Source organism: Epinephelus lanceolatus, chromosome 3 (assembly GCF_041903045.1).
Source record: "Epinephelus lanceolatus isolate andai-2023 chromosome 3, ASM4190304v1, whole genome shotgun sequence".
NCBI classification, from domain to species: Eukaryota; Metazoa; Chordata; class Actinopteri; order Perciformes; family Serranidae; genus Epinephelus; species Epinephelus lanceolatus.
This window is the reverse complement of record NC_135736.1, coordinates 46815747-46843067: the sequence shown is the minus strand read 5'-3', so window position 1 is coordinate 46843067 and position 27321 is coordinate 46815747. Positions and strand designations below refer to the sequence as shown.

Sequence of the window (27321 nt, the reverse complement as noted above, 5' to 3'; positions counted from 1 at the left end):
CTGAATACTTCTTCCATCTCTGCAAAGTTTCGACTATCACAACGTTTATAATGTTCAGTTTTTGTTGACAGTTTTAGAGACGTGTAACTGTACAATCACTTTTAGGATGTTGAATTGTATTGTGTTACACTGACAGGTGTTTCTATCATTTTGTCCACCCCAGTTATATCAGTACAGGTAGAATCAATAACAGAAACCTTTAATGGAAAATTACAGGCAAAGGATTGCTTGTTTGATTCTTGCGTGGAGCATAACTTTGCAGTGTTTGTTTGTTTTGTCATACATGATCTCTTTCAGCTGTTCCCTCCCGTCTGTCCACATGTTCCACATCCTGCTCAAACATCATCTCTCCAGCAGGTGATGACATTAAGTATTTATTTAAAGGTTGGCAGTCCTCTCTGATCATTTTAATCATGTGGAATTTAGTTTGTCAAACGAACTCAAAAGGATTAATTTATTTTTATAACCAGCTGAGCCACATGCAGAGTTTTGCTGTCTGCCCAGGCCTGTTTGAAGATGCAGTCCGGTGCATCAGGTTTAACGACATCAGTATCGGGGTGTTTAATATGCATATGAAGCTGAATCACAAAACAAGGCTTGGCATAACAAAACAGACCCTCACCTGCACGAAACAAGTGACAAAACAAAAGTAAAGAAGCTGAGCGAAACATTAGCTCAAATAAATTCTGTTATTTATTTTTGGGCTACAGGAGGGAACACAAGTTTACCGACAAACATAAAGGACGACTTCCAGGCTGAATTTATCAAAGAAATATTCAAAACGACTATAAAAAAAACACTGAATGCATTAAAACTTATTCCAGACATATGAAATCAGTCTCTATAAGTATTTTTCTTTTTAGCCCTCGTCAAGCACAACCTGGAAGCGACTCTTGGCAGCCGAAATATTACAAAAATACAAAGTATTTACACTTTCTTAACATTGCACAGTTCATGCCACCTGCAGAATAGTGTGACAAATACAGCCTTTGATTCCTAGAAATGTCCTCAACAAGGCTCAAGTGCAACAAGGCTACTCAAAACCTACAGCGGGTCAGAGACAAACCAAGAGAGAAGAAACAACCACCACCTGTTCTGGTGCTTTAAAGTTCACATTATCACTCATTAGCGTTCATATTCGACCTCAGAGACCCTTTGAAATCTCAAAATACAGCCTCTGAACTCCGTTTCTTCATTTCTGAAAGTTTGCTTCCTCCAGATTTAAATGTTTCTAACAACAGAGAGCTGATTTAGAGTTGCATGGGGGTTCAGGCAGGGAAAACATGAGGACAACTTTAAAAGAATAATCCCACATTTTTGGAAATATTCTTCTTTGCCACCTTACCCAGAGTCAGATAAATCCAGAGCTAGGACTGGTTACTTAACCTTAAAGTGTAACTTTGGTAGTTTTCAACCTGGACCCCAGGTCTTCTCTGTTTTGTGTCTAAGTGACCAACGGAGACAACAAACTGGTCCAGAGTGCTGCAGACAGCAGCTGTGAAACGTTGACATTTTTACCACTGACAAGCTCAGAATATTATTTTAAGTGTAAATTTAGGAAAAGACCCTGCAGAGAAATTAAACCTTTTTCTTTATTGTTCGCTTAATCCGGTCTGTTTGTTATTGTATGTAACAAAGTCTCGCTCAAGGAGAAGTCTTGTTCTGAAATTAGGGATGCACTATAATATCTGTATGTCATCGGTATCGACTAAAATCGGCTTTAAAATGAACCATCAGATCAGCTAACAAGTTTTTTCTTAATTTGCACAATGAATGAATAAAGCATACATTGAAAAGTATTGTATTTCATGTCTTATCTACTGATGGGCCGTCACGGTAAGAGTTAGCATACATTATATGATGTTAATTCCACTACAGAAGAGACTTGATAATCCGTAAAATTAAGTGGAAAAAAGTGGCATATCGGATATCGGTGAAAAATCTAACATCGTGCATCCCTATCTGAAATCTTTTCCACATTGTTGAATCAGCTAAATATTCAGCCACGACACTGAAAATCTTTCAGATAACACTTTCTGTTCTCCAACACAACAAACTCTTCCCTGCACTCCTCTCTCTGAATCTCACTAATGTTTCCACCATTGTTTTTCCTCTGACAAGTCACCTCTCTCGGGACTTCTCCTTGAGTGAGACTTTGTCACAATAACAGACCAACGAAAGGTACAGAAAAACTTTCATTTCTTGAGGGGTCTTTTCCATAATGTTGTCAACACTTACAGAACAATCTGAACCCGTCAGTGGCAAAAACAAGCGCTTTCTGGTGGACGTACACTGACAGTGCCAAATTCCCCAGGTGTTTCCATTTCAACTGCTGGCTGCAGCGCGCCCTATTTCAGTACTGGACCAGTTTGGAAAATAGTTGTTGCCATTAGCCACTTGGCCACAAAAACATTGGAAAATGGAGTCCAGGTTGGAGAATACAAAAGTTTCACTTTAATAGAGAGCTAAAGTGAAACCAGAACTTCCTGGTTCTGTTCTAGCAGTCATTCAAAATCATATTGAATATGTTTACGTGCACATTAGTATTCCACTGTTATTCCAAAAAATATTCTGTATTTGATGCTGGTCATGTAAAGAGCATATTCTGTTTGGATATTTAGAAGTAAGCCTTTTTCCACATTTGCCATTTCATGATTAATACCAGTAGATTGAAGGCTGTCGGTAGAGATGCATGCCCAAAAGAAAAGCCCACATTTCTGGTCAGAAGGAGAAACACACCTGCTTTTAAACATCATGAAAGACTGGGATATGAACAGGTTTTTACACAAATATCACAACAGCGACTTTTCCAAGAAGCTGGTTAAAGGAATGAAAGAGGGAGGCTGTATTCGTGTGGTCAAACAAGTCCACCACTGGTAGGAAACTTTGAAAAAAATCCTATTTTGATGCAAAGAAGCAAAATGAGACGCGCCTCCAGCTGTTAGGGCACGTTAATCCAAGTGTGCACAGCTGCATGTAAACAGGAACATTAGTGGAATATGTTCTGTGCACCATTGAGAGTTTTTACCGTAATACTTATTGGTGCAACAAAACCATGTAACTTTTGTTTCAGTATTCTCTGAGTTCAGAATATAAACAGTTTCATCTCCTATTTGAGTAAAACTATTTTTTATTTTTATTTTAATTCAACTGGAACAATATTTTTCCAACAGTCACATTTAATACGCTGCTTTTATAGATCTTAAAACTTGTGCATGACAGCAAGGGACCCAGGACTTTACACTGAGAGATATTTAATACTGACATCTCTTGAGGACACTCTCATAATTACAAAATTCCACCCAGACAAATTATAATTTATCTATAGATGAATATCTAAGGCAGTTTTGGAAGGATGAGACTTGTGGATTACAAATAAAGGTATCTGACCTTGCTTCGTTTCTATGCAAAGAACTAATGTGGACAAAAAGCACCCTGTGCAGGTGGTGGCGTTTAACCTCTCATCATTGGATGACTCAGAGAACACATCTGGTGACCACACCTTCAAACAAACATCTGGAGAAATTCAAGCTTTTCTCTGAAACATCAGCAACGAAAAACAAAAAAGACAGCTGTGGCTACTGTTCTGCTTTCTCCTGTGCAGTTCCCGTCACCAGCAGCAGGTTGCAGGCCATGAACTGGACGTTCAGCACATTGCTGGTGTTTCCAGTGTACATTCCCACCAGTTCGCTAGATGAGCCGTCAGCTGGCGTCCCGCCGTGGGAGTTCCGAATGTCCCACACCCGAACTGAGTTGTCTATAGACGACGACGCCACGAGGCTGCTGTCCGGGCTGAAAGACAGGCTGGTGATGCTGTCCGTGTGTCCCCGCAGGTCTTTGAATAACGTCCCTGATGCCAAGTCCCACAGCTTCACCCTTTGATCCTCGCCGGCGGACGCCAAGTACTTCCCATTAGGTGAGAAAGCGAGTGACAGCACGGGGCCACGGTGGCCAGTGAAGAGGCGAACAGACGCCCCCTGCTGGGTGCTCCACAGCCGGACAGTCTTGTCTGTGGAGCCGGTAGCCAGGTAGTTGGAGTTTGGGTGGAATTTGACACAGTCAACATCAGAAAGGTGTCCGGCGTAAAGTCGCAGCGGGTAGGTGCGGGAGAACGTCCAGAGGCGAGCAGTCCGGTCATGGGAGCCGCTGGCGAAGTAAAGGCTGCAGGGGCTGACGTCCACATCCCACACTGGGTAGACGTGGCCCTGGTAGAGTGCCGTGTTGGTGAAGCTACCCAGGTCCCAGTAGCGGATGGTTGTGTCCTCAGAGCAGGAGAGCAGGCCGGAGCTGTCTGTCAGGAAGGCGGTTCGAAACACGGGGCCGCTGTGACCTCGCAGTGTCTTTATCTCACTGCCGCAGCTGTCCTCTTCATCCACCTGAGGAGGAACAAATGACACCAGACATTACTCGTCTTTTATGTCTAAAGTAGGTAATTGTTTGTCTTTTGAAAAAGTCTGAGGGATCCAAATTATGTGAGAAAACAAAAGGAGTCAATTTAATCAATTACAGATTTTAGTTACAGATAAAAATATATAAATAGTAGATAATAGATTGGTGAATATGGAAGATGCACAAATACTGAGACATCTGCTCACATTTAAAACATATATGTTTTACCACCACCAGTTATCTGGAGAAAGTCTAGGACAAGAGAAAAAAAAGCTCTTTATGCAGATAATCTGTAGATATTTATTAGCTCCTTTTGTGAACAATTCATTTGGGATGTTGTTGTTTTTTGTTTGTTTATGTTTCTTTCTTTTTCCACCTGTTTTGTTTTGTATATGCAAGACCAGAGGTTGTAAAATAAAAATGTCTTGTAATCCTATGTGAGATGGGCCAAAAGATGGACATTGAAATCAAAAATTAATTAATTAAAAACATAAATGTAAGATTGCAACTATCAATTCTATTTATTATCAATCAATCTGTTTATTATTTTCTAAATTTATTGATTTGCTAATTAAATATCAGAAACAACAAAGTTTCCTAGAGAGCAAAAAATACATCCTGAAGTGTTATTTTTTCAACCAAATGTCCAAAATGCCAAAAAAATCAGGTTAAAAAATAAATAGATAAATAAAATAAAATAAAATGAAATATTTGGACTGAAAAAGCTGAAACCAGAGAATTTTGGCATTTTTCATAAATGATGACTCGAAGCAGTTAATCAAATATCAAAATTGTTGCAGACTAATTTACTTAAAATGAATTAAGTGATCGACTAATTGCATAAAAACCAAGGATGATTTCTGTGTCTCTTTATTTAAAATCTCATATATTTAATGGTCACATTGCTAATGATCAAACTAAAAGGGCAGAGTTATGATATCGCTTTATTCTCAAAATTTAAATAATTAAAACCCTAGAATGAACAAATAACTAAAAAAAATAATGAACCGCACCTACAATCAAGTGTGTTGAAACAGTTATTCACCTAATTTATTAATGTAATCTCCAGTAATTTTACAGTAGCAATGAAAATTTAAAACATTCTGTCAGTCAGGCCTGTGTGGATGATTTGCTGCTTTTTGCTGTGTTACATCACCGTCAATTTAATATCTTTAGTTTTGAACAGATACTCTGGACCAGTAAACTGGAGATTTGAAGACAACGCTCCAGGCCCTGCAAACTTGTGATGAATATTAATTTACATTTTGTGATAGTTAAAAAACAGATAAAGATCTAATAATAATCATTGGTTGCAGCCCAACCCCATCAGTTTACTCACTTCCTCCTCCAGTACGTCACAGGCCAGGTGGATGAGCGACACGTCAGCCTGATGCGGTTTGGCCTTCAGCTTTCTGGCTCGGAGGCTCCACAGTTTCACCGTGGAGCTGTCGAAACCGGCGGCCAGCAGCCGGCTGTCAGCCGAGACCTCTGCGGTGTTTAACATCTGCTCCGTGTGGTGGAAGGCGTAGAAACACACAGTGGTGAGCGTGGGGGGGCCCTCGCGGACTTTCTTGATGCAGTCCTGCAGAGCATCCAGGGCCGCCTCACTTTGTGGAATCCCTGCAGGGACCTCCACCCCCTCCCCACCCTCTGCCCCATCCACTCCTGCCCAGGAGGAGGTGGAGTTTGGGGCTGTGGTCACCCCGCCAACAGCTCCATATAGCTGGTAGTCTGTGCGTCTCGAGGCAGTGACCTCCACCTGCAGGTGTGTGCTAAAGGCCCTGCAGAGGGCGCTGTTGTCCTCACTCTGCAGGTAGCGCAGCAGGTAGCTGTAGGCCGGCTCGGTCAGGTGCACCACGTACTTGTGCTCCAGGAAAGCACTCAGCTTGGGGTTGGCTGCAACGTCCTGAGTGGTGAGAACATGGCGGAGCTGCTCTATGATGGCGCGCTGCTCGCTGTCCTGAAGAAAGGCACTGTGGAAACGGCTGTAAAAACCATCTACTGCCCCCTTCAGGCCACAGTGCACCATGTCTAGGTGGAGGTAGACGAAGAGCGGGTAGAGGATGCTGCTCACCTCCTTCGCCCAGGATATTTCTGTTTCTGATTTAAGGGAGATAAAAGGTCTCTGAGGGTTTTGTAGTTTAAAACAAGGTCACACAGCATCCAAAAGTATGATTGCTAAAACAACGTACTGCAGAATGTGCAGCAAGAGTGTGGATGTGATACCTGACAGAAAGGAGCGCAGCCTGGAGTACTGAGTCTCGTACTGCTGTGGGTCAGATTGACAGGGCGCAGCAGAGACGATGTTGGCACACCCCGACTCAGTCTGTACTGCTCAGATAAAGAGGTAGAAGAGAAAGTATTAATACTATCATCCCCAAGTGTAGATAAAATATATATAAACTGATCATATGTGCTGTATGTAAAATCATAGTGATTGTAGCTGTCAAATAAATGTGGCATGAGAGACAAATGCCACCATCATTTTCGTCTTCGCAGCTGGCTCACCTGTGAGGCTGGCCGCCATCTCCTCTGCTGACTGGAAGAGCTTGGCTCCTTTCAGGGAGCCATCAGTGTCCACATACTGCCTCCGCTTCAGGTACTGAGCCACGGTATACTGGATCTGCTCAGTGCGAACACGCTTCATGACCTGAAAATGAAACAAAAAAAAGCATCACCAGACCAGTGGTGGAATGTAACTTAGTACATTTACTCAAGTATTGTACATAACTACAGTTTTGAGGTACTTGTACTTTACTTGAGTATTGAGGTGAGTATTGATTAAAAATACTATTGTTACTGGACAGAGCTGAACAGATCTTTATTGTCCACCAGGGTGGACATTTGTCTTTGGCCCACCGAACACAGGTCACAAACATAATAAAAAATAGACAAGCAGTTAGTTAAACATTCAGGTAAGGTCATTAAAAAATAACACATTTAATCAGTTCATGTCAGTGTCTGTCAGTGCTTTACAACTTATCGACAGGTCCAAACGGAAACAATGGATTCTGTAATTGTTTTCAGCTGTGATCCAAAATGAAAATCTGCAGAATTTATGTATTTTTTTTCCTCGTAATGTGATAGACAATATTCATTTATAATATTTGTTTTTGAAAACGGGGCGACTGTGGCTCAGAGGTAGAGTGGGTCATCCACTAATCAGTAGATCAGCAGTTCAATCCCAGACTCTTCCAGTCTGCATGTCGAAATATCCTTGGGCAAGATACTGAACCCCAAATTGCTCCCAATGACTGTTCCATCGGCACGTGAGTGCATGTGAATGGTTACTGAGTAGCAGGTGGCACCATGTATGGTAGCCTCGGCCACCAGTGTGTGGCTGTGTGTGTAAATGGGTGAATGTAACATGTAGTGTAAAAGCACTTTGCGTGGTCGAAAGACTAGAAAAGTGCTATGTAAGTGCAGTCCATTGACCAATAAAACCTTAAATTACCTCAAACAGGCTAAAGGAACTACTTTGTAGATTTAGTTAAAGCTTTGAAACAGAAATTTTATTTAATCATGACTTCTTCAAGGAAAAAATTCAACATTTGTAGGCATGGACACATGGCCATTAAGATGGAGGGTTCAATATATGGAGCAGAGAGGACAGTAAATCTTATTTTTGATATTTCCTCTCTTTACACCATTGACTTTGATTTTAATGCACAAGGAGGTGGAGGAGACAGTGACAACATTATGAGTTCTACAAGCAGCATCTACAATCCCAAAATCTGCGGGCACGGATTCGGTATGGGTCTGCTCATCCGTCACTTTGTTGAGTTAAGAATATTGATGGCATCTGGGATGAGGGATTTCTTATATACATTTTTAGTTGCCAGAGGGACTCTATAGTGCCTCCTGGAGCTCAAGAGCTCAAACTGACTGAGGAGAGGAACCATCACCACCATCTACAGGTGGGCCATCACGATAAGAGTATACATGCATAATATGATAACAGTTGATGATCACTTAAAGTAGGTGGGGGAAAATGGATGTATCGACACTTGTTATTGGCTAAAAGAGCTGTTAAATAGCGGTGTATCGTCAAAAAATCTAATATCGTGCATCCCTTCTTGGTATTACTACTTTTACTTAAGTAAAAAAAAGATCTGTGTACTTCTTCCACCACTGTCACACACCTGCACATCCCTCTCACACTCAGTCTGTCAAACACAAACATCACCAGAGACAGCAAACCATTTAAAATTGTGTTTTCCAAACTCAAGATATGGATTCATTCAGTTCAATTTTCTTCGTCAGACTTATCTCACCCCTTCCAAGCTTCACAGGTTCAAGCCCAATTTCTCACCCCTTTCCTTAGATGTGGTCTAGCTGAGAGCACTTTGCTTCATTCCACCTGGCAGTGTAGTACACTACAAGGCTCTCGGCAGGGGATCTGTGATGCCCTATCCACAAATCCATGAAGTCACTTTCCCAGTGGATCTGGAAGTATGCTTTTTGGGCAGCCTCTTCAATTCTAATATCAGACATAGCCATCCCACTAAGCTTACAAAAACCCTACTGGCTATTGGTAAAAATAGTATTGCAATGAGTCAGATCTCCCATCATTGGCTCTCAGAAGTGAACTGTTGCACACCTCTACAGAAAATAACTTACTCTCTAAATAATAAGATTCACTCCATCTATAAAGTATGGCGACCTTTAATTATTTATATGGAAAATTTCCCATCCCATATGACTTAATGACTGTCTGCATGGTCTGTCTATTTTCACCACACTAATATTGCAAGAGACCATGCAGTTGTAGACAAGACTACCCTATCTCTCAAGCCCCCAACTCCCATTTTCGTAGTGTGGTATTCAATAATTACATTTTTATTTGCATTTAATTCATTTTACTGTCTATTAATTTATTTTTGTAACCTTCGTAATGTAGAGTTGGTGTTTGTTCACTGTCAATTTATGACTGTGTGCTTTGTATATGTTTAAAAGCTAAAACAAAATATGCAAAACACGGAGTGCATGTCCTTTTACAGTGTCTTAAATCCGATTAATCATCTCCATGACAATATTGACCCTCCTGAGCACAGCATCTTCCCTATAGCTAATTAGCTAGCAAAGAGGCGAGCTAGTGTGTTTACTAAGGCGTTAAACATTTATTACACCCTTGTTGACAGTCTAAATATGCGAGTTAGGCTGAAAGGGTTGTGGAAGCCTGAAACGAGGCATTATGAGCGCGTTAATCCGGTCTAAAACCCGCCTGCAGTCCACATTACAGGAGGATGCTAACTTAGCGCTAGTAGCAGCGGGCCTGGCGGCTCCAAACTTTTAGCGGGATTGATCCGATTCCGAAGCACAACCGATTGGAAATCGATACTCACTGCATATCGTGCTGTTCTTCTCCGTGCTCAGTTACTTTGTATAAGATGGTGAGGTTTTAACGCAACTCGGTCCTCGGTTCAAACTACGCTGCTGGATGTCGTTGCCGCTCCATCGTGGGTTTTCCGCCCCCGGTCATCTTCACAGACTGTAACAATCCTCCATCAGCTATCGTTAATCTACTCGTCATCCTGGTTTGTCCTCATTACATCGACGATCCACTACTTACATCTGGATTGGTCTCTACGTGCGCGGCTAATTCAACTAAATCAAACTTCATTTAAAAATTACGGTAAACAAGCGCCAGGAGCCTTAATTCACCAAACAGCAGGTCATTTTAATTAAATCTAAACTTTTAGGAGTAGTTCGTAGTGATTTCTGTCGTTCGGCTGTCGATGAAAAAAATAAAAACTAGAATTTATGACAATATACCAAAAATATCTTGAAACCATATTTTTTTTTAATGTAAGCATGTGTAAAAAGTCTCTTCTTTAAAAATAATTAAATAAAGCTCAGATTTTCCGCCTATTTGCATTTTTCAGTGTTTTAAATAAGCAAATTACAAGGTGATAAAATACAATAAAATAAAATGTGTATTATGCTACAATGTTTGCTGCAATAAATTCATTAATTGAATAAAAACGAGAATAAGAATGAACATAAGAAGTATGTACATGTGTACAATTATCAGCATTTCAACTATAAACATTATTAGAAGGAAAAGCAGCAAATCTCTCAGTCTCCACGTTAAACTAAAAGTGTGAAATGTTTATACATAAAATATTTTTTAAAAATCAAAGTAGTTTACAATAATTTTCTGTCAATCGATTAAATTGTGTCAGCTGTACTTAGCAGCACTAAAAAATATATATTTTATAAACTTCTAGTATGTCTTTTTAATAACTAAAATTCATCATCATTATTATTATTATTATTATTATTATTTTGTCAAGATAATTAGTTTTTCATCGTTAAATGTCATTAAAAAATATTTTAAAATGAGTTGCTGTCAATTTAAGTCCAATAAATCTGATTTATTTTATGCCTTCGCATCTTTTTTAAAAAAGTGTCGTTTTGTGCGGAGGGCGGGACTTTCCGTTAACCCGGTGATGACGTATATTTCAAGCGACTGCACCGCGCGCTGTTTGGAGAAGATTTGACGGAGAAGTTTGGGGTGTTCGTTTTCTTTTCTCGGTTAAAACTTAATATATTCCTCGACTGTTGAGCAGTACCGGGTTCTACAGCAGGTATGTTCAGCCCCCGCGGTGCTCCGAGCTCCGGCCGGCGGCAGCAGGGCAGGAACACCGGGAGGAAGAGCGTCTCCGGTGCGGCCACCAGCCTGCTGTTCTCCCCGCGGAGGACGCCTCTGTCGGCGAGGTGAGTGAAAACGCTGACCGGTAGCGTTTTACCTGTTGTTTGTGCAAAATACACTATGCTGCCAGTTTATTAGGTACATCTAGATCAAACGAATATCATTTAATACAACAATGCTGTAATAAATTCCCGCTTCGTGAAGGTTTAAATCATTATAGGGGATATAATTAGCAGCACTGAACTTAATTTAAGTACAAATCTATTTCTTTCTCTTCTTTTCATGCTGCTTCCTTCTTCTACTCCACTACATTTATCACTGTTGTACTTTTAACTCCTCTACATTTAAATGACAGTCTTAGTCACTCAACAAGACATGGTAAGAGTATAAAATTGTATATTTTGTTAAAGTAATGAACAGTTAATAAGAGTACAGCTGAAACTATGCGATTAACAGGAAATTAAGTGTGAACTACTGTGATCCTTTAAATATTTTATGTTTCAACGTTTCATGGTTTTAGTTTTAAACGTGGTTTTACATACTAGTTCATACAGTGTAATGTAGCACAATGCACATGTTTGTACATGTTTAAACACTTACACACTCAGCACAGTGAACATACACCGATCAGCCAAAATATTAAAACCACTGACAGGTGAAGTGAATAACTTTGATTATGTTGTTCCAATGCATTGTTCTGCTGGGAAACCTTTGGTTCTGGCATTCATGTGGATACCACCCGACATGTTCCACCCACTCAAACACCATTGCAGAACATGTACCATGCCACACTACAATCATCGCTCAGGAATGGCCAAAGGAATGTGACAAAGACCTCAAAGTGTCAACCTGGCCTCCAAATTCCCCAGATCCCAATCTGAATGAGCATCTGTGGCACGTGCCATTAACCCACCTCACAACCCACCGGGCTAAATGGATCTGCCACCAACACACTGGTGCAGACACTGCAGGACACTCCCAGAGATCCTGTGTCCATGCCTCGATAGGTCAGAGCCAAGTCCAATCCAAGGAGGCCCCATCTTGGATTAGGGGTACATCTGGGGTACTGGCACATCACAAGAATCCTTGAGCAGATTGGGACCTGGGACATTTAAAAGCCAGGTCGATGCCTTGAGCTTTTTGTCATGCTCCACAGGCCATTTCTAAACAGGTTTTCTAGTGTGGCATGCTGCTTTTTCTGTTGGGGTGCCACTGCCATTGGGGAATACTGTTGCCATGAGGGGGGGTACTTGGTCTGCAACGGTGTTTGAGTGGGTGGAACATGTTGGGTGGTATCCACATGACATTGGTTTATTGTTGTTGCCCAGAAAACGTGTCTGAAAAGTTCACTCCATTCACCCCTCAGAGCCTGAAATGTAACGTTTTCTATTGAAAGACTCTACACCTAATATTAGGGTTGTCGTGATGTACCAGTTTCAAGTTGACCGTTATCATACTGTGTACATTTGCTTATTTAAGATATCAAAAAAAAATGTGACTGGATGGAGAATCTCACCTTTATTTTAGTTTTTGAAGAGGAGACTTTTTACACATGCTCACATTTAAAAAAAAAGATGGTTTCAAGTTTGTATTCTTGTAATAAAACATTTGTTCAACCAACAGTAACCCTTCCATTTTTACTTCATTTAATTCTCTGTCCATCAGGTCAACACCCACCAGAGTGCAGAGCCACACAGCTGCAGATTCAATCAACTATGATGTGCAAACCTTCGGCTCATCGCTTCCTGTCAAAGTGATGGAGGCACTGACGATGGCTGACAGTAAAGAAAACTTTTCTGTCTGTCATGGTTTGTTGCAAGTACCGTATCCTGTTCCACTTCTTCCATTTAACAGTTGTATGTGTTGTGTGTGTTGGTTCCTGTAGCTGATGACCAGATCTCAGTGAAGGTGAATGAGAGCGGCTGGGCCTGGATGGTTTGCGGAGAGAGACTGATCATCTGGAAGATCTGTCAGACTGCTGTGGCCAAGGTACAGCTCAAGATCCAAAAACTGAAACTTGCAAAGTAACAAAACAAAGACCAACTTTCCTGTCCAGAGATTTAACTGTCCAATGAGAAAGTTTAGCAAAGAATGCTCTGACTACAGTCTTGAACTTTGTCTTTCTTGCATGCCTCCATCATGAACAAAGAATCAAAAAAAAAGAGAAGATTGTTGATGAATTTAAGTCATAGGCGACCAGGTTCTCTGATAAAAAAGTGTGTATTTGGGAAGTACTGAGCATACAGATGTTTTGTTGCCTATGACTTCAATTAATCAAGAATTTTCCCTGTTTCTCACCTCTTCACGGTGATCATCTCAAACATCTGTCCAAAGCAGAGGGGGACCAGTCGCACCTCCCGGAGTCAATAAATCATGAGCTCACAGATTTGTCTGGGTCACACAGTTACTTGCAGTCGTAGAGGAAACACTCACTGATTCATAATTCAAGTCCACCAACTCTCTTTGTGTTTTTCCTGCAGCTGTCAGTGTGTAAGGAGCTGCAGCTGCCCAGCAGTGAGTATAACTACACTGCCGATCTTGTGGCCATGTCGTCCACCGCTCCTCTAGAGACAGCTGGAGTTCAGTCCATCTCTGTCCTGGTGGTGGCTGCGGAGGGAACGGCTCGCCTGTGGCCCAGCCTGGCCCAGGAGGGCAACTACACAGAGACTGACATGGACCTGGGAGACCTCTGCAACTTTGTAATTGCTGTCAATGTAAGTCCAATAAATCTGATTTATTTTATGCCTTTGCATCTGAAACTGCTAACCTGACTCTGATACAACTACTCTAATTTTTATTAATCGCTGGGAGCTCAAGCAAACCAAACAAAGAGACTTTCAGCCTTCATCTGTAATCACACAGATCATCTCTTGCTGCTGTTTTTATTTCTGACTTTTCTCTCCCCTGTCAGGGTGGAAGCTTCGTCTTGTCCTCAGAGAAGAATCGGCTGTTGAGAGCGAGTGCAGATCCCTCGGGGAAACTGCAGTACCGAGCCCTGCAGCAGGGTCAGGGCATGCTCTCCGGCATCGGACGCCGTGTCTCCAGTCTGTTCGGCATCCTCTCCCCACCCGCCAACGACACAGTGAGTCATGCTAACAGATTCTACTGTAAAGATATAACAGTACAGCGGATGTTAGCTGGTGTTGGGCTGTCAGTGGAAGCATCAGCATCAGTCTATACCTATAAAACTAAATTCTGAAACCCAGTAAGTATCCAAAAACTATTGACTCATACTTGAAGCAGCTATAACGTGAAGCTAACAAGTAGTGCCATGGCTGCTGACTTCGAAAGCCACCCAGATTTACACACCCTGCCACAGAAGCTCTTTGTTAGCTTTGTTGAAGGATTCAACAGTCCTCCATAAATCAGGTGTACAAATGTAACTTATATTACATCTGACAAAGCTCTACAATGTTTACAGGTGTATGTAACCCAATATTTTAAACCATAAAATGTCCTGCAAAGTATCTTGGTCACAATTCTTTAGTAACCGAATCTGCAGGGTTTTTTACCAACAAAGTTAAAGTACTGGTGCAGAAAAATGTCCCCTGTGACTGTTGTACTGTTACATGATCTCATTAGATGATTCTGACTCATGCATTCATGTAAAAGTAGGATTTTGTTGTTGTTGCTTGAGGCGGAGCTCATTTTGAGCTATTAACTAATGATCGTTTTTAAAACAGATTTTATTATTTTATTTTTATAAACTCTTCATATTATTTTTTTTTTACAGAAAAATCGTAAGTTTCTGAATAACTAAAGCTGTCAGATACATGTTGTGGAGTAGAAGTATAACGTGACAGGAAAAGAAAACACTCAAGTAAGGTTTGGGTACCTTTTTATTTGTAGTAAATGTATTTAATCACCTCCACCACAGATGTTATGTTTGGGTCTCGTTAGTTTATTGATTTGCTTTCACAAAAACGTGATGAATTTAAAAGAAATTTGGTTTACAGTTCGGTGGCAGAGAGAAATGAGTCATTAGTTTTGGAGCAAATTCAGAAATTGTTTAAAGGGTAGTAGTAGCACAGGTGCATGATGATGAATAGTGTATAAAGCAGAACTTTATTTATCCTGAGCAACAGTTGCAGCACAAAATAGGAAAGACTACGAATATAAAATATCAATATTATGCAAATCCAAAATATACATAAAATATGAACAGGTAACGACAAGGCTCAAAGTTATGTATGAACAGTGACATATAGCTACAGATACAGTATCAAGTCTGAGGTACAGGTATTGTTGCTGCAGGTTGACTTGTGTTAGATGGTGAACGCCTCCAGCCTCACTCTTGTTTCTGTTTTCCGGCTGCAGCTCCACAGTGTGCTGTGGGTGGGCGGAGCCAACTGCCTCTACACGCTGACCAGCTCCAGTCTGAGTAAATGGGAGGTGGACGACAGCTGGGAGCACCAGATCCTCAGCTGGGACACCCAGAGAGCTCTGACCGAGAGCATTGCTGATGCCATCTGGGTCAGTACGAGGATACACACAATCATATACACATAACACTGTGTATCAGTCTGACTCCATGTCACACAGTGGTGGAGAAAGTATTCATAATCTTTACTTAAGTAAAAGTACTAATACCACACTGTAGAAATACTGTCTCAAGTAAAGTTCAAGTAAGTGTCTTCGGGATCACGTAAAGGTATCAAAAGTAAAAGCAGTGTGTTTTCTTATTTAGATCTAAGTTGTAGCTCCGTTTGGGGTTTTAGCTCTGCGTGTGTCGACCCTCACAGCACTGATTCCATGTTTATAATTGAATTATTCAAGCTGGAAAATGTACATATTTTTATTTTCCTGGCTGTTTTATTGAACTTTATATACATGTCCACAGCTGGCTGCAATTGTATGGATTAATTATGTAGTTTTGATTGACTTTATTTTGTACATCCACAACAATGCTGACATGTTTTAACTGTGAAGTATTTCTCAAATGTTATTTCAGAGTAGTCATGGTACTTTTTTTTTCCCATACAGAGAAGTTTTTTAAAGATCTCTATATGAAACCATCAGGTGTTTCAAAACAGTTGCTGACTATTCAACTAATCGATTAAATGACTTTGTTTCGTGTAAGCTCAAATCTAATATCCTGTTTGGTAGCTTAGTTTTCATCTGTGCTTCATCATTTTAAACTTTCCTCTTATGTTTATATATGTGTAATCTTGATTTTTAAAGTAACTGAAGGTGTTAGATAATGTATTGGAGAAAAAAGTACAATAAAGTAGCATGAAAAGGGATGACTTAAGTAAAGTACAAGTACCTGAAGTTTGTACTCGAGTACACCTCATGACCACTGGTGGCCCATCACACTGAGAAACAGTGTTGGTGAAAGTATTTTATATTCTAACAGGAGGTAAATGATACAGAAACTGTAACTCAAAGCTGTTTTTATTAAATCAAATTCTCAGTTATATTCTTAACTTCCATAATTTATGTTGGAAATAGGCGGCCATATTGTTCCACGTTGATCAGATTCTTTCTGTAACATTAAATGTTTGAATACTGGGAATGTCTCTCATGGTCATACATTAAAGATGTCTCTGCCACCAGGGGTCAGAGAGCAACTACGAGGAGCTGAAGGAGGGAGCGAATGTGACGTACCTGGATATGAAACTCAGCCAGTGAGTGTTTTCATCTGTCTGTGTGTGTTTATATAAACAAGCATGACTTCATGTTTGTTTTACAATTCAAAATAAAAGGTCTTTGTCGTATTTTAGGCTGAAATTTTGGATTCAAAATTTTAGAATCCATCAACTTGAGCAATGTCTTTATTAATTATTATTATTATTATTATTATTATTAATCAACTCTAACTGAATGTGATGTATAACCTTTTAAATAAAGGTCATTCAATAGGAAATACACTATTTTTTTTAAACTTTAATGCAAGGAGACAACTGGATGCTTGAGTCTAACAATTTATAATCACATATAGTCAGTACAGAGAAGATCCTGGTGAACAAAAGAACAACATGAAGCCATGTTTTTACGCTCCTCACCTCTGCTACAATAACATCCTTTGTAGAATGCATGTAAATAGATGCAGTTTTGCTGTTTGTACACGGGGTGGTGCACTGGAGCAGGTAACACAAGTGATATAGTTGAGGTGCTGCTGATAAGCATCAGGTGTGTGACAGGGTGAGCAAATGTTTTTTCGAACATGACGTGTGGTAGTATGAAGAGTTTGTAGCGTGGAAACTAAAATTGTTAAAACAGTTAAGTGGAAACCTACCTGAGATGAACATACAATATTTTACCTGTGTGAGTTTAGCACATGTGAAAATAAATGGGTCACCGCACTCAAAGAAACCTTGGATGACGTGGACATTGGTTTGGTGAGGCATCATTTCATAACTATGGTTCACGTTTGTGCAGAGAGTGTTGAGGTTTTTAAAAGCAGACTCAAGACCTACCTTTTTAGCCTGGCTAATAATCGAACTGTCTTTTATTTATTTATTTATTTAGTATTATTATTATTTCAATTAATTTTATTTTCTTTTTTTAATTTTGTAATTAGGATTATTTTGTATTTATTTATTTTTATTAATATGTCTTTTTAGCTGGCATATTCTTTTTCGTTATTTGTTTATTTGAACTTATTTATTTACTTATTTACTTATTTACTTGTTTTTGATGGATCTCAAATTGTTTTCTATTCCTCGTCCGCCCTTTGAAACTTTTTATTGAAAGACTCTACAGATATCACAGGGAACCTTTGCAGTTTTTCTTTTTCTGACACCATCTTATAGGATTTCTGGGCACTGACATTAAGCACTTTGTTCAAATGAATTCAAATAATTACCGAGTATATCTGAGGTGGAGATGAGCAAGAGTCTGTGCTGTTGTTGTTTTCAGAGCCGGCCTGGTGGTTCTGGCTGCAGCCTGGCACCCGTCGGACACGCCCTGCCTGGCTTACTTCTGCCTGGTCACCCTGCAGGACACTGGGGCTGCCATCTCCGACCAGTTCACTGTGGAAGTCACCAAGTACAACCCTCCGTTCCAGGTCAGTCCTGATGCTGATACTGATCCTAATCTGTATAGGTCTACTGTTTTCCATGTTTCCCTTTCTCCCTTTGTTTTAGATGATGTACATTTAATTTTTCACACACTTTTCCTCAATGTCTTGTTTCCTCAGAGTGAGGAGGCCCTACAGTCTACGTGGCTGGTGTTGCCACGCTCCCCCGGCTCCACTGCCTTCCTTTATAACGAGGAGCTGGTGTTTGCTTGCTCTACAGGAACCAGCAGAGGAGGACTACCTGATGAGAAAATCTGCTTTAACTCACCTGGTGAGAAAAGAGAACTCAGCTCTCTAAAGGAAAATGCACTCTGGCATCAGATCAACAAGCATTTTTTATTTTATTTAAGGCAGAGTGACTATAGTTTATAAGACTTAAAATGTCCTTGAGAGGTTATGACAACCAGAATATAGAAACAAACATTTAAAAAACAAAAACAAATGAGGAGCTATGACAAAAATAAATCCAAATGGACCCATGATGGAAAGACCTGATAATTACCAACCACATGATGATCAAACAGAAAACGTCCCTGCATTACATAATGATGATGTCGCCCTCTCTGTCCGACCGTCCAGGTGATGGTGTACGTGGAGGAGGCTGCTGTGCCAACCTGCCCGTGTTTTTCTCCCAGAACAGTGGCTTGGTGGCAGTGGTGGCCCGGGAGAGTGCCTCCATCCTGCCGGAGACCATGGAGGACTCGCTGTGCTCCTCGTTGGCTGCAGCTCCAGAGGTAAAACTCTAGAGAAAAGACTGTAGCATGAAAGAGCAAGAAGAATTTAATTTATGTAACATCTGCAGGCAGCTGATAATTACTTCCACCAGACTCTAGTCTGACATTTTCATCTCATAACTATTTACACAAAGGAAATCCAGTTAGAAAGAAGTAAAGAAAAATGCTGCTCAACCATGTAGTTATGCATTTGACTTTGACTTGATTTGAATGCATTTCCAATTTTGATTCTGTGTCAAAGGTTTCAGCCATGGAGACTCCAACCAGAGCAGAGCCCGTAGCTCAGGAGGACAAAACCAAACTGCTGAAGGCGGCTTTCCTGCAGTTCTGTCGGTACGTCAATAAATAACTCACAAAACAAAATCTTTATTGATGGTTTTGAAAATGTATTATTGAACAAAAATTGTTTTTAAAGTCTGTAATTCATCATTTTTAGACTGAATCTGCTTCTTTTAGGATTCAGAATACCAGGATTTAGTCCCTGTAATACTGTAAATAAAAAATAATTATCTTTCCTTCGTCAGTAACGATTTGGTGGGCGCTCAAATGGTCACAGACGAGCTCTTCCCCGCCGACAGTGATGGGGAGGAGGGAGCCGAGCTGGACGGCATGGTGACTAGAATCAACCTGGACCTGGTGGACGATTACCCGGCGTCTGACCCCCGTTGGGCCGAGTCTGTCCCTGACGGTGAGGAGGGGAACGGGGAGAGAATATCTTGGGAACAGAAGGGCAGACGTTTGGTCAGATACTGAATTAGTGACATTAATCTTGGGTATTCACCTTGAAACTGTGATGATTGTATAGATCTTCTGTGCTGTCGGGGGGAAGGTGTGTGTGTGTGTGAAGCATCCATGTTTTCACAGACATGGGTGTAAACTGCAACTTACCTGGTTCCCGGAGGCATACAACCGTGACGCAGTAATTCTAGTTCTGTGTTTATTTCCTAAAAACACCTCTGTTTCTGTTATTCCAGAGAGTGCCGGCTTCCCTCTCACCTCCCTCATCATCCTCCACCAGCTGGAGGACAAGATGAAGGCCCATGGCTGCTTCATGGACTTCCTGCTCCAGGTACACACAGACACACACATACACAAATGCAGCTGGAACATCTTACATTTGTTTAAAAAATGATGCAGAGGATCATGTGAAGTGGCTTTAAAAGAAAAGAATATATCACTGCTGCTAACTGGCTGGTGATGGACGTAGCAAAAGCATTTCTGCAGATCGTCTCTGGTAAAAACAAGAAGCTTTACCGTCTGTTGCAGGCCACATTTTGGCCTTCATCGTGCCTCAAGAACTGACAGCCATAGAAAAGTTTGGTCTCTTGCAACTAGAGCCTCTGCAGATAAATTCCATACCAATATGTAATGATCCAGCAAAGTTGGGCCTGATATGAGATGCTAAAACATATAATAAACATATGTCATAAAAGTAGACTTTATGGCCGAACAGTTGTTCTGGGTTGCATTAGATTGTATCGTACCTACAAAAGTGGACACTGAGTATATAAGAGAAAAATAGATAATAAAGATCGAAGACACAGATAGGCTGGATTTAGAAAGAACAGAAAAGTAGATTAAATATTTTCTTCTGTCAGGTGGGTCTGCTGGACCGACTCAGCCAGGTGACGGTGCGTTCATCTCCCATGGCGACACGCCTTCTGCTGTGCGAACACGCCGAGAAGCTTCAGGCTGCGATGGCGCTGAAGAACCACCACACCAAACACAGCGAGCTGGTGAACCGGGCCATTGGCATTGCGCTGCAGAGGAACAGCACTGCCGTGCCGCCCAGCCTCACCGCTGCTGACGTCTTTTTCAGAGAGGTTTGAGTCTGACTGCGTTGTTCTGTGATGATAAATGTGTGTGTGGAGAGGCTGAATTAAATGTTTTGTTTCTGGTGCTTCCGCAGGTGTCTCAGATCTCCTCAGTGTTTGATTGTCTGCTGGACGAGGAGGAGCGGAGTCTGAAGGACAACCCGGTTGACTCTGTGCAGTGGGCGGAAGTGGTTCTCTCGGTCAACAACATCATCAAGGTACACATTCATCACCAAAGAGTCACAACAGCAGCACTGACCTGAACATATAAAACCCACCTCTGGTTTATAACATTCTGGTAATTAGGTGAATAAAATGTTCCCACTTGTACTCTGTGTGTTCAGGACATGCTGCAGGCTGCTGGTCAGTACAGAGAGACAAAGGCCTTCATGTACAGAGCTTCTGAAAACGCTGCAGCAGAGCCCGAATATATTCCATGGACAGGTAAGTCAAATTCCTAGAGACGTGTTTGTTTAAGCTCTGAATCATCAGACAGTCTGCATAGATATTAGATGTAAAGCATGGTTTTATTTTTGCCTCGTTTCCACTGCATGGTTCTCACTTTTGGTACCAGATCCCTTTCTCTATTTTGGGTAGCACCCCCTCAGTGTAGGCAGTCTCAGCTCATCCTTGTAGCAACGCAGCAACTGCTTAGACATCATTTTCAAAGCAACACTTTCTGAATCCTCTCATTGGCGACCAAACAGAGGAACACCTGCACTCACTCATCTGTACGGTGTAATTTTGTGGGCTGCCATTTTTTAAAAATCTAGGTCAAGTGAATTAAAAAACAGTGGTTGCAGACAACAGCGGCCTGGCTTGGTGTTTATTCTAAAATGTCCAGTTGATCTTTGCCTTATTTCTGCAGAGCTGTAGGAAAGTGAAGACTGTTAGAATAAAATAACTTAATAACTGTTTTTCTTCCTCCCGATCTTCACACTTTCAGCATCAGGCGGTGTTGGCGGTGTTCGCACCGTCCTCTCCCGCCAGCATGAGATCATCCTGCGCTCGGTGTACCCGCATGCTGACTCAGAGCTGCGCAGCGCCCTCTGTGAGCAGCTGGTGGCGCTGTTGGACATCTATCTGGGCGGCTATGTGGCCCAGCTGACCTCCCTGCAGCAGCAGAGGCCGCCAGGGTCCCAACAGGAGCGTTACAACAGCCTGGAGATGGAGTACAGCCAGCGCCGCTCCGAGCTGTTGGCCCCGCTGTGTAAGTGAACGATTAAACAGAGTCATAATACAATAAGATTCTGATCATAGACAACATAAATGTAATGATAATATATCTTGACAGATATTTGGTTTTAACTTAAATATACAAGAGCAGCTTTTTGTAAATGATCCTATAAATTTAGATAGTAGTTTGGCTCACATGGACATTTTACAGGTGAGAAATACATGTTTCTAAAACACCAACGGCAAATATATCACTGGGAGGTAGATTAATATCAGTATAGACCATAAGCAACAACTCAAATTCGACAATATACCAAATAAGAAATATGTTAAAAATTCTGGATTTTCGATAAACCAAAAACTGACTTATTTCATCTACTAATAAAACTTAACTCAGTTTCCATTCTGCATTTTTTTTATGATACTTATCCGTCAGCATATATACAGATATAATATGTGATCAGCAAAAATTATTTGTCATCATCTCAGCTCATGTATCGGTCAAGTCTGCTTCAACAGCCGCAAGTAACATCAGCTTGTGAAAAGTAAAAAAATGAATTAAAAAAGTTATCAGAATCTAAATGAGTTAAAGTTGCTGCAGGAGAATAAATTGAGTATATTCTAGTGATATTAAAGGAACAATCTACCCTCAACAAACTCATCAACTCTAATGAGCTCTTTGATTATTTTATTTAAGTTGAAAAACAGTTTAAAATTGAGTTAAGGAAACTAATAATCATTAAATCTTTAAACTATGGTGAACAGTCTCTCCTCTAACGAAGCTGGTGGACGTTCATGTTAAACATAAACTCAAGTTTAAGCTTCCTCAGTGTCTAATGGAGGACTTTTCTACCCAGTGAATATATATATATTTCAGTAGGTTTGAGTTGCTGTTGTTACTGTGAAGTTGTTGTTGTTGTGTGTTTCAGTGGAGCTGGGTCAGCACCAGTGGGTGGCAGCGCTGGCCGAGAAGTTCTGTGACTTCGACATCCTGGTTCAGATGTGTGAGCAGACCGACAACCAGAGCCGCCTGCAGCACTACATGACCAAGTTCGCAGACCAGGTACACAAAGAACCAGAAACACTAAGGGTCCACTTTTAGAAAGAGCTTGTTAGCATGTTAAACACTGGACACGCTGCATCTAACTGGACAAATCTTCATCCCCTTCCTGTCCAATGAAAACCATGTATCTCCAGATGTGTTGGTGTTGAATGTTTGTGAAGAACTGAAGGATGAAGCGATCCCTTGTGTGTTGAGAAAATTCTCCTACGTCTTAAAGGGGATTTATGGTTGTGTGTAGACCCTGTGCACGTAGCCTACGCCGTTGTGAGCATTTTTAGTTCTGCGTCGGTGTGTCTGTGTCACTCTGCAGCACCTCCAAAACACTAGTCGGTGGTGGAGGACTGTGTTAAGTGCTGTAATGTTCAGTTAATTCAAAACACACAATGAACACACATTAAACATGGCTTAATAGAGACAATTTCAAACGCAAGTACACAAATCAGCTTCACTATAACTCGCAGCATTCACAGACAAACACTTGTCTTTATCTGGACACATTTTCCCCACAATTACAACATGCTAACATTATTAGCACAAGCCTATGGCATTTTACATGGCATAAATTAGCCTAGTGGCCGACAGTCTTTTCCTCCTCTCATATAAAACCAGGGACAACAGCAACATTTAACAAAGGTAACGGCACACAATTCGGCTCCATTACAACTCACAAAGTTCACTGACAAAACAACTGTCTTATACTAAACACATTTTCCAAACACATACATCATGCTAACGTTATTAGCACAAGTCTATGGCATTTTACATTGTATAAATTAGCCTAGCGACAAGCAGAGATTTCCTCTGTTCATATGAAGCCAGGATAAATCACACACAAGACTTAAAATACTATTTTTGTGGAGGCTTTATTGTCTTCACAATTTATTGTTTCTTATCTGTGAAATTAAAGTAAATAAAAGCTTCGTTTCCACTGAGGGAAATGGTTTCAGCTTACAGAGACAGACAGGAGGTCTGCACATGATACATCACCAGCTAACGTTAATCACCGCATTGATTTCTGTTATTGATCAGCCATTATAAAGCCGTAATACAGTGGCAGAAGTGTCCAAAGTAATGCTGGCTCTAACCTCGCTAATAGGTCTGTTACATTAGGCTCGTTCGAGATGAACTGCGCCTCGCCTGGAAAGTAGACGAGAGCAGGCGGCTGCAGCGGGGGGCGGTGACAGAAAGCTGCAGTGAAGTCAGACAGTTTCCAGCATCCTCCAGTCCGTTCAGGAAGTCACAAACACACTCACATCCTGTCTGGAATGATGTCAATTCATTAAGAAAGTGATCAGACCCATATATCAGTTTGTTTTCAGTCTCCGGTTGTTTTAATTATGATAGATAAATTTATTAAAATGCTTTACAGGTGATCTGTAGTTTATATTCATGGTTTATCCTCCATTTGATATGAATTCTCCTGTAAATCAGCATCATATCAGTTTGACCTGCCCCCTCAACTACACATGCTGAATAAACTGTGTTTGACTATAAGGTTCATATTTTATACAAGACAACAGCTTTCATTAAGGTTCAGTCAGATACAGTCAGGGCTTCACATCTGTACACTTTATTTTAAGAATCCTCACATCCCACTGACCACTGTGTTGCTAAATACTTCAATAATTAAACCGTCCAATATTAATATAGTACAGCAGACTCTGTATAGTTTATGATGAATGTATTCAGTTTCTGACAACTAAACTTCACCATCAGTCACACAACATGTTTTCTGTTCACAGAATAAACCTTCAGATCAGACAAAGATCTCTCCACTTTGTGCATGTATAGGTCCTGTTTGTGCATGTGTGTGTCTTTCAGACCTGTGTGTAATTGACAAGCAAGAGTGAAAACATTGAATTTCCCCTCAGGGGATTAATAAAGTAAATAAACTTAAACTTAACTTAAACTTAAATGCAATCTTAATCTCTAAAATTCAACAAAAATGAGTAGTTTATCTAAAACGTCATATTGTTGAGTCGACATCTGAACCAATCAGCTGTTAGATCAGGTGAGAGCCAGGCGGTGCAGAGCAACTGCAGCGCCTGGCTCTAAAAACTGCGGCCGCTTCGCTCTTGTGGTTTTATCACCGTTCATTTTTTTAATACGTCAGAGCAAGTCGGGATGAAGTCGGACACAAAACTAACCGGCATGCATTGTGCGCCAATCGCCAGTGATCGAATCTGTGCAGGACTGATTATTAGACATAATGTAAAGTTTCTCTTCCACTGTCTTGAGGAATGGATGTGATGCAACCTGCAAGTAGCTTTTGAGTAATGGATTTTTTTATCAGGCTGCTGATTGGACAACATGTTTTTCTTCTTTGCGTGGCTTTAGCGTGGAGGTTACATGGCTGCCTTTGTCATGCTCTTGACATGCCTTCCGTCTTTCCTTCCTTCCATCCTTCCGTCCTTCATTCCTTCATTCTCACCTCCCTTTTACTTGTTTCTTCATTCTCTTCGTCATTCTGTCCCCTCCTTTTGTTCCATTCTTCCCTCCATCCATCCTACCTCTCCTCTGCCTTTCCTTTTGTTTTTCCCTTCCTTCCTTCCTTCCTTCCTTCCTTCCTTAATTCATTCTCACTTTCCTTTTACTTGTTTCGTCCTTCCTGTGTTTTTCTCCTCCTTTTGTTCCCTTCCTCCCTCCATCCATCCTACCTCCCTTCTTTTCTTCCTTCCTTCCTTCCTTCCTTCCTTCCTTCCTTCCTTCCTTCTCACTTCTCTTTTACATGTTTCTTCCTTCCTGTTTGTTTCCCCCCTTTTGTTCCCTTCCTCCCTCCATCTATCCTTCCTCTTTTCTTCTGCTTTTCTTTTTGTTTCTGCGCTACATTTGTGTTTTTGCATTTTCATTTGGATAGATTATTTATTTATAACAATGCATGTTGGCAGGATTTGTTTTGGGAGGGAAAAATCCTGTTTTCAAAAACACCTGTGTTCGTGTGGACTGGGCCTCTGAGTAGTAAATTATCAAGTAAAGGATCTGAACACTTCTTCCACTGCTGCTGATGTGTGAAGTCGCAGTTTTACTTTCATTTCACACGTCAGAGTGTTCTTGTGCAGCCACTAAACCAGCTTCCTCTTTGTCCCACGTGTCACTTCCTGTTGCAGAACTTTGCTGACTTCCTGTTCCGCTGGTACATGGAGAAGGGGAAGAGGGGGAAGCTGCTCTCCCAGCCGGCCGCTCAGCACCAGCATCTGGCCAGCTTCCTGCAGTCCCACCAGCACCTGAGCTGGCTGCACCACATCCACGTCCACGACTACCGCAGTGTACGGCACACACACATACACACACACACACACACACACACACACACAGTGACACACAAAGCTTGTTTAACACTTCAGAACGAAACCACAACCACATCCTCTGTGGGACGACCAGACTCTTACTTCCTCTTTTACACTTTCTCAGTGACCGAGGGCTTCAAGTGGCTTCTTTACTCTCATTATCCTTCATTTCTTCGTTTATATTTGTTTCTTCATTCCTTCATCACTTGACCTTCTCTTCCTTCTTTCCTCCCTTTCCTCTTTCTCCTCCTTCCTTCCTAGCACCCTATCTCTTCTCCTCCATTCCTTTTTACCATTTGTTTCCTCTTTGTTTCCTTCCTTCTCTATACTGCCTCCTCAGCTCCCCCAGTGAAGATAAAACAAATACACATTAAACAATTTCCTCTTATCATTATTCCTTCCTTCCTTCCTTCCTTCCTTCTCACCTCCCTTTTACTTGTTTCTTCCTTCCTATGTTTCCCCCTTTTGTTCTCTTCTTCCCTCATCTATCCTACCTCTCTTCTCTCTACCTTTCCTTTTGTTTCTACCTTCCTCATCTCTTTCCTTCCTTCCTTCCTTCCTTCCTTCCTTCCTTCCTTTCTTCCTTCCTTCCCTGTTATCATTGTTTCTTTGTTCTTCTTTTTATCCTATCTTTATTTCTCCCCTTTACTTTTCTCTCTTCTGTCGTTCTGCTCTTTATTTCCCTTCCTTTCCTCTGTTTCCGTTCCCTCCTTCCTCCCAGTCTCCCTCCTGTTTACTATAGTGAATGTAGCACACACACACACACACACACACACACACACTACTTCCTTCCTTCTAATTTTACCACTTACAGATATACAGAACACACACAGTTATGATCTTTCCTTCCCTTCTGTCTCAGTCTGCAGCCTTTTCAGTGTAGAACAGAGGAAACACACACACACACGCACACGCACAGTTTCCTTCCTGTTTCAGCAGCTTTACACACATTGATGCTCACCACAGCCAGCAGCAATGATACTGCCTCTGCATTAAACACACACACACACATTTTGCACAGCTTCCTTCCTGCTTGCAGTCAACAAGCACACACATACTAACACACACATACACACACACAAACACACACACATAAAGCAAGCGGAAGTTTCGTTTCTGGTTTTAAACGCAGTCTGACTTTGGTTTTGACTTTTTACTTTATTTGCTGTGCCTTCTTTAGCT

At 41.1% G+C, this 27321-nt stretch overlaps 2 protein-coding genes across 2 annotated transcripts in view; one reads left to right on the top strand and one right to left on the bottom strand.

The window, feature by feature from the left end:
* Positions 1-675: 675 nt before the first annotated feature.
* On the bottom strand, positions 676-9918 carry taf5l (TAF5-like RNA polymerase II, p300/CBP-associated factor (PCAF)-associated factor). Its single transcript, XM_033624995.2, has 5 exons — positions 9735-9918; positions 6898-7039; positions 6616-6720; positions 5729-6489; positions 676-4376 (listed from the first exon to the last, which is right to left on the bottom strand). Exons 2-5 carry the CDS (start codon positions 7034-7036, stop codon positions 3579-3581), a joined length of 1803 nt encoding a protein of 600 aa, XP_033480886.1. The 5' UTR covers positions 7037-7039; positions 9735-9918; the 3' UTR covers positions 676-3578.
* Positions 9919-10839: 921 nt separating this feature from the next.
* The window catches only part of nup133 (nucleoporin 133), a 23533-nt gene continuing 7051 nt past the window's right edge, over positions 10840-27321 (top strand). Inside the window, exons 1-19 of the mRNA XM_033625309.2 lie at positions 10840-11109; positions 12710-12825; positions 12930-13033; positions 13525-13758; positions 13956-14126; positions 15362-15517; positions 16601-16671; positions 17906-18053; positions 18186-18336; positions 18645-18799; positions 19041-19132; positions 19324-19487; positions 19774-19868; positions 20398-20622; positions 20709-20831; positions 20958-21057; positions 21560-21823; positions 22719-22852; positions 25960-26118. Coding sequence (XP_033481200.2) covers positions 10982-11109; positions 12710-12825; positions 12930-13033; positions 13525-13758; positions 13956-14126; positions 15362-15517; positions 16601-16671; positions 17906-18053; positions 18186-18336; positions 18645-18799; positions 19041-19132; positions 19324-19487; positions 19774-19868; positions 20398-20622; positions 20709-20831; positions 20958-21057; positions 21560-21823; positions 22719-22852; positions 25960-26118 — 2790 coding nt within the window. The 5' untranslated portion in view covers positions 10840-10981. The remainder of the gene's footprint in view (positions 11110-12709; positions 12826-12929; positions 13034-13524; positions 13759-13955; positions 14127-15361; positions 15518-16600; positions 16672-17905; positions 18054-18185; positions 18337-18644; positions 18800-19040; positions 19133-19323; positions 19488-19773; positions 19869-20397; positions 20623-20708; positions 20832-20957; positions 21058-21559; positions 21824-22718; positions 22853-25959; positions 26119-27321) is intronic.

What these genes read in the sequence shown, in the direction of transcription:
- taf5l (XM_033624995.2), bottom strand. Translation starts at nt 7,036, where the DNA reads ATGAAGCGTGTTCGCACTGAGCAGATCCAGTATACCGTGGCTCAGTAC. An exon ending in GATGGCGGCCAGCCTCACAG is followed by an intron (nt 6,721 to 6,897) that starts GTGAGCCAGCTG and finishes TTATCTGAGCAG; the next exon opens with TACAGACTGAGTCGGGGTGT. An exon ending in GTGACGTACTGGAGGAGGAA is followed by an intron (nt 4,377 to 5,728) that starts GTGAGTAAACTG and finishes GTTCCTCCTCAG; the next exon opens with GTGGATGAAGAGGACAGCTG.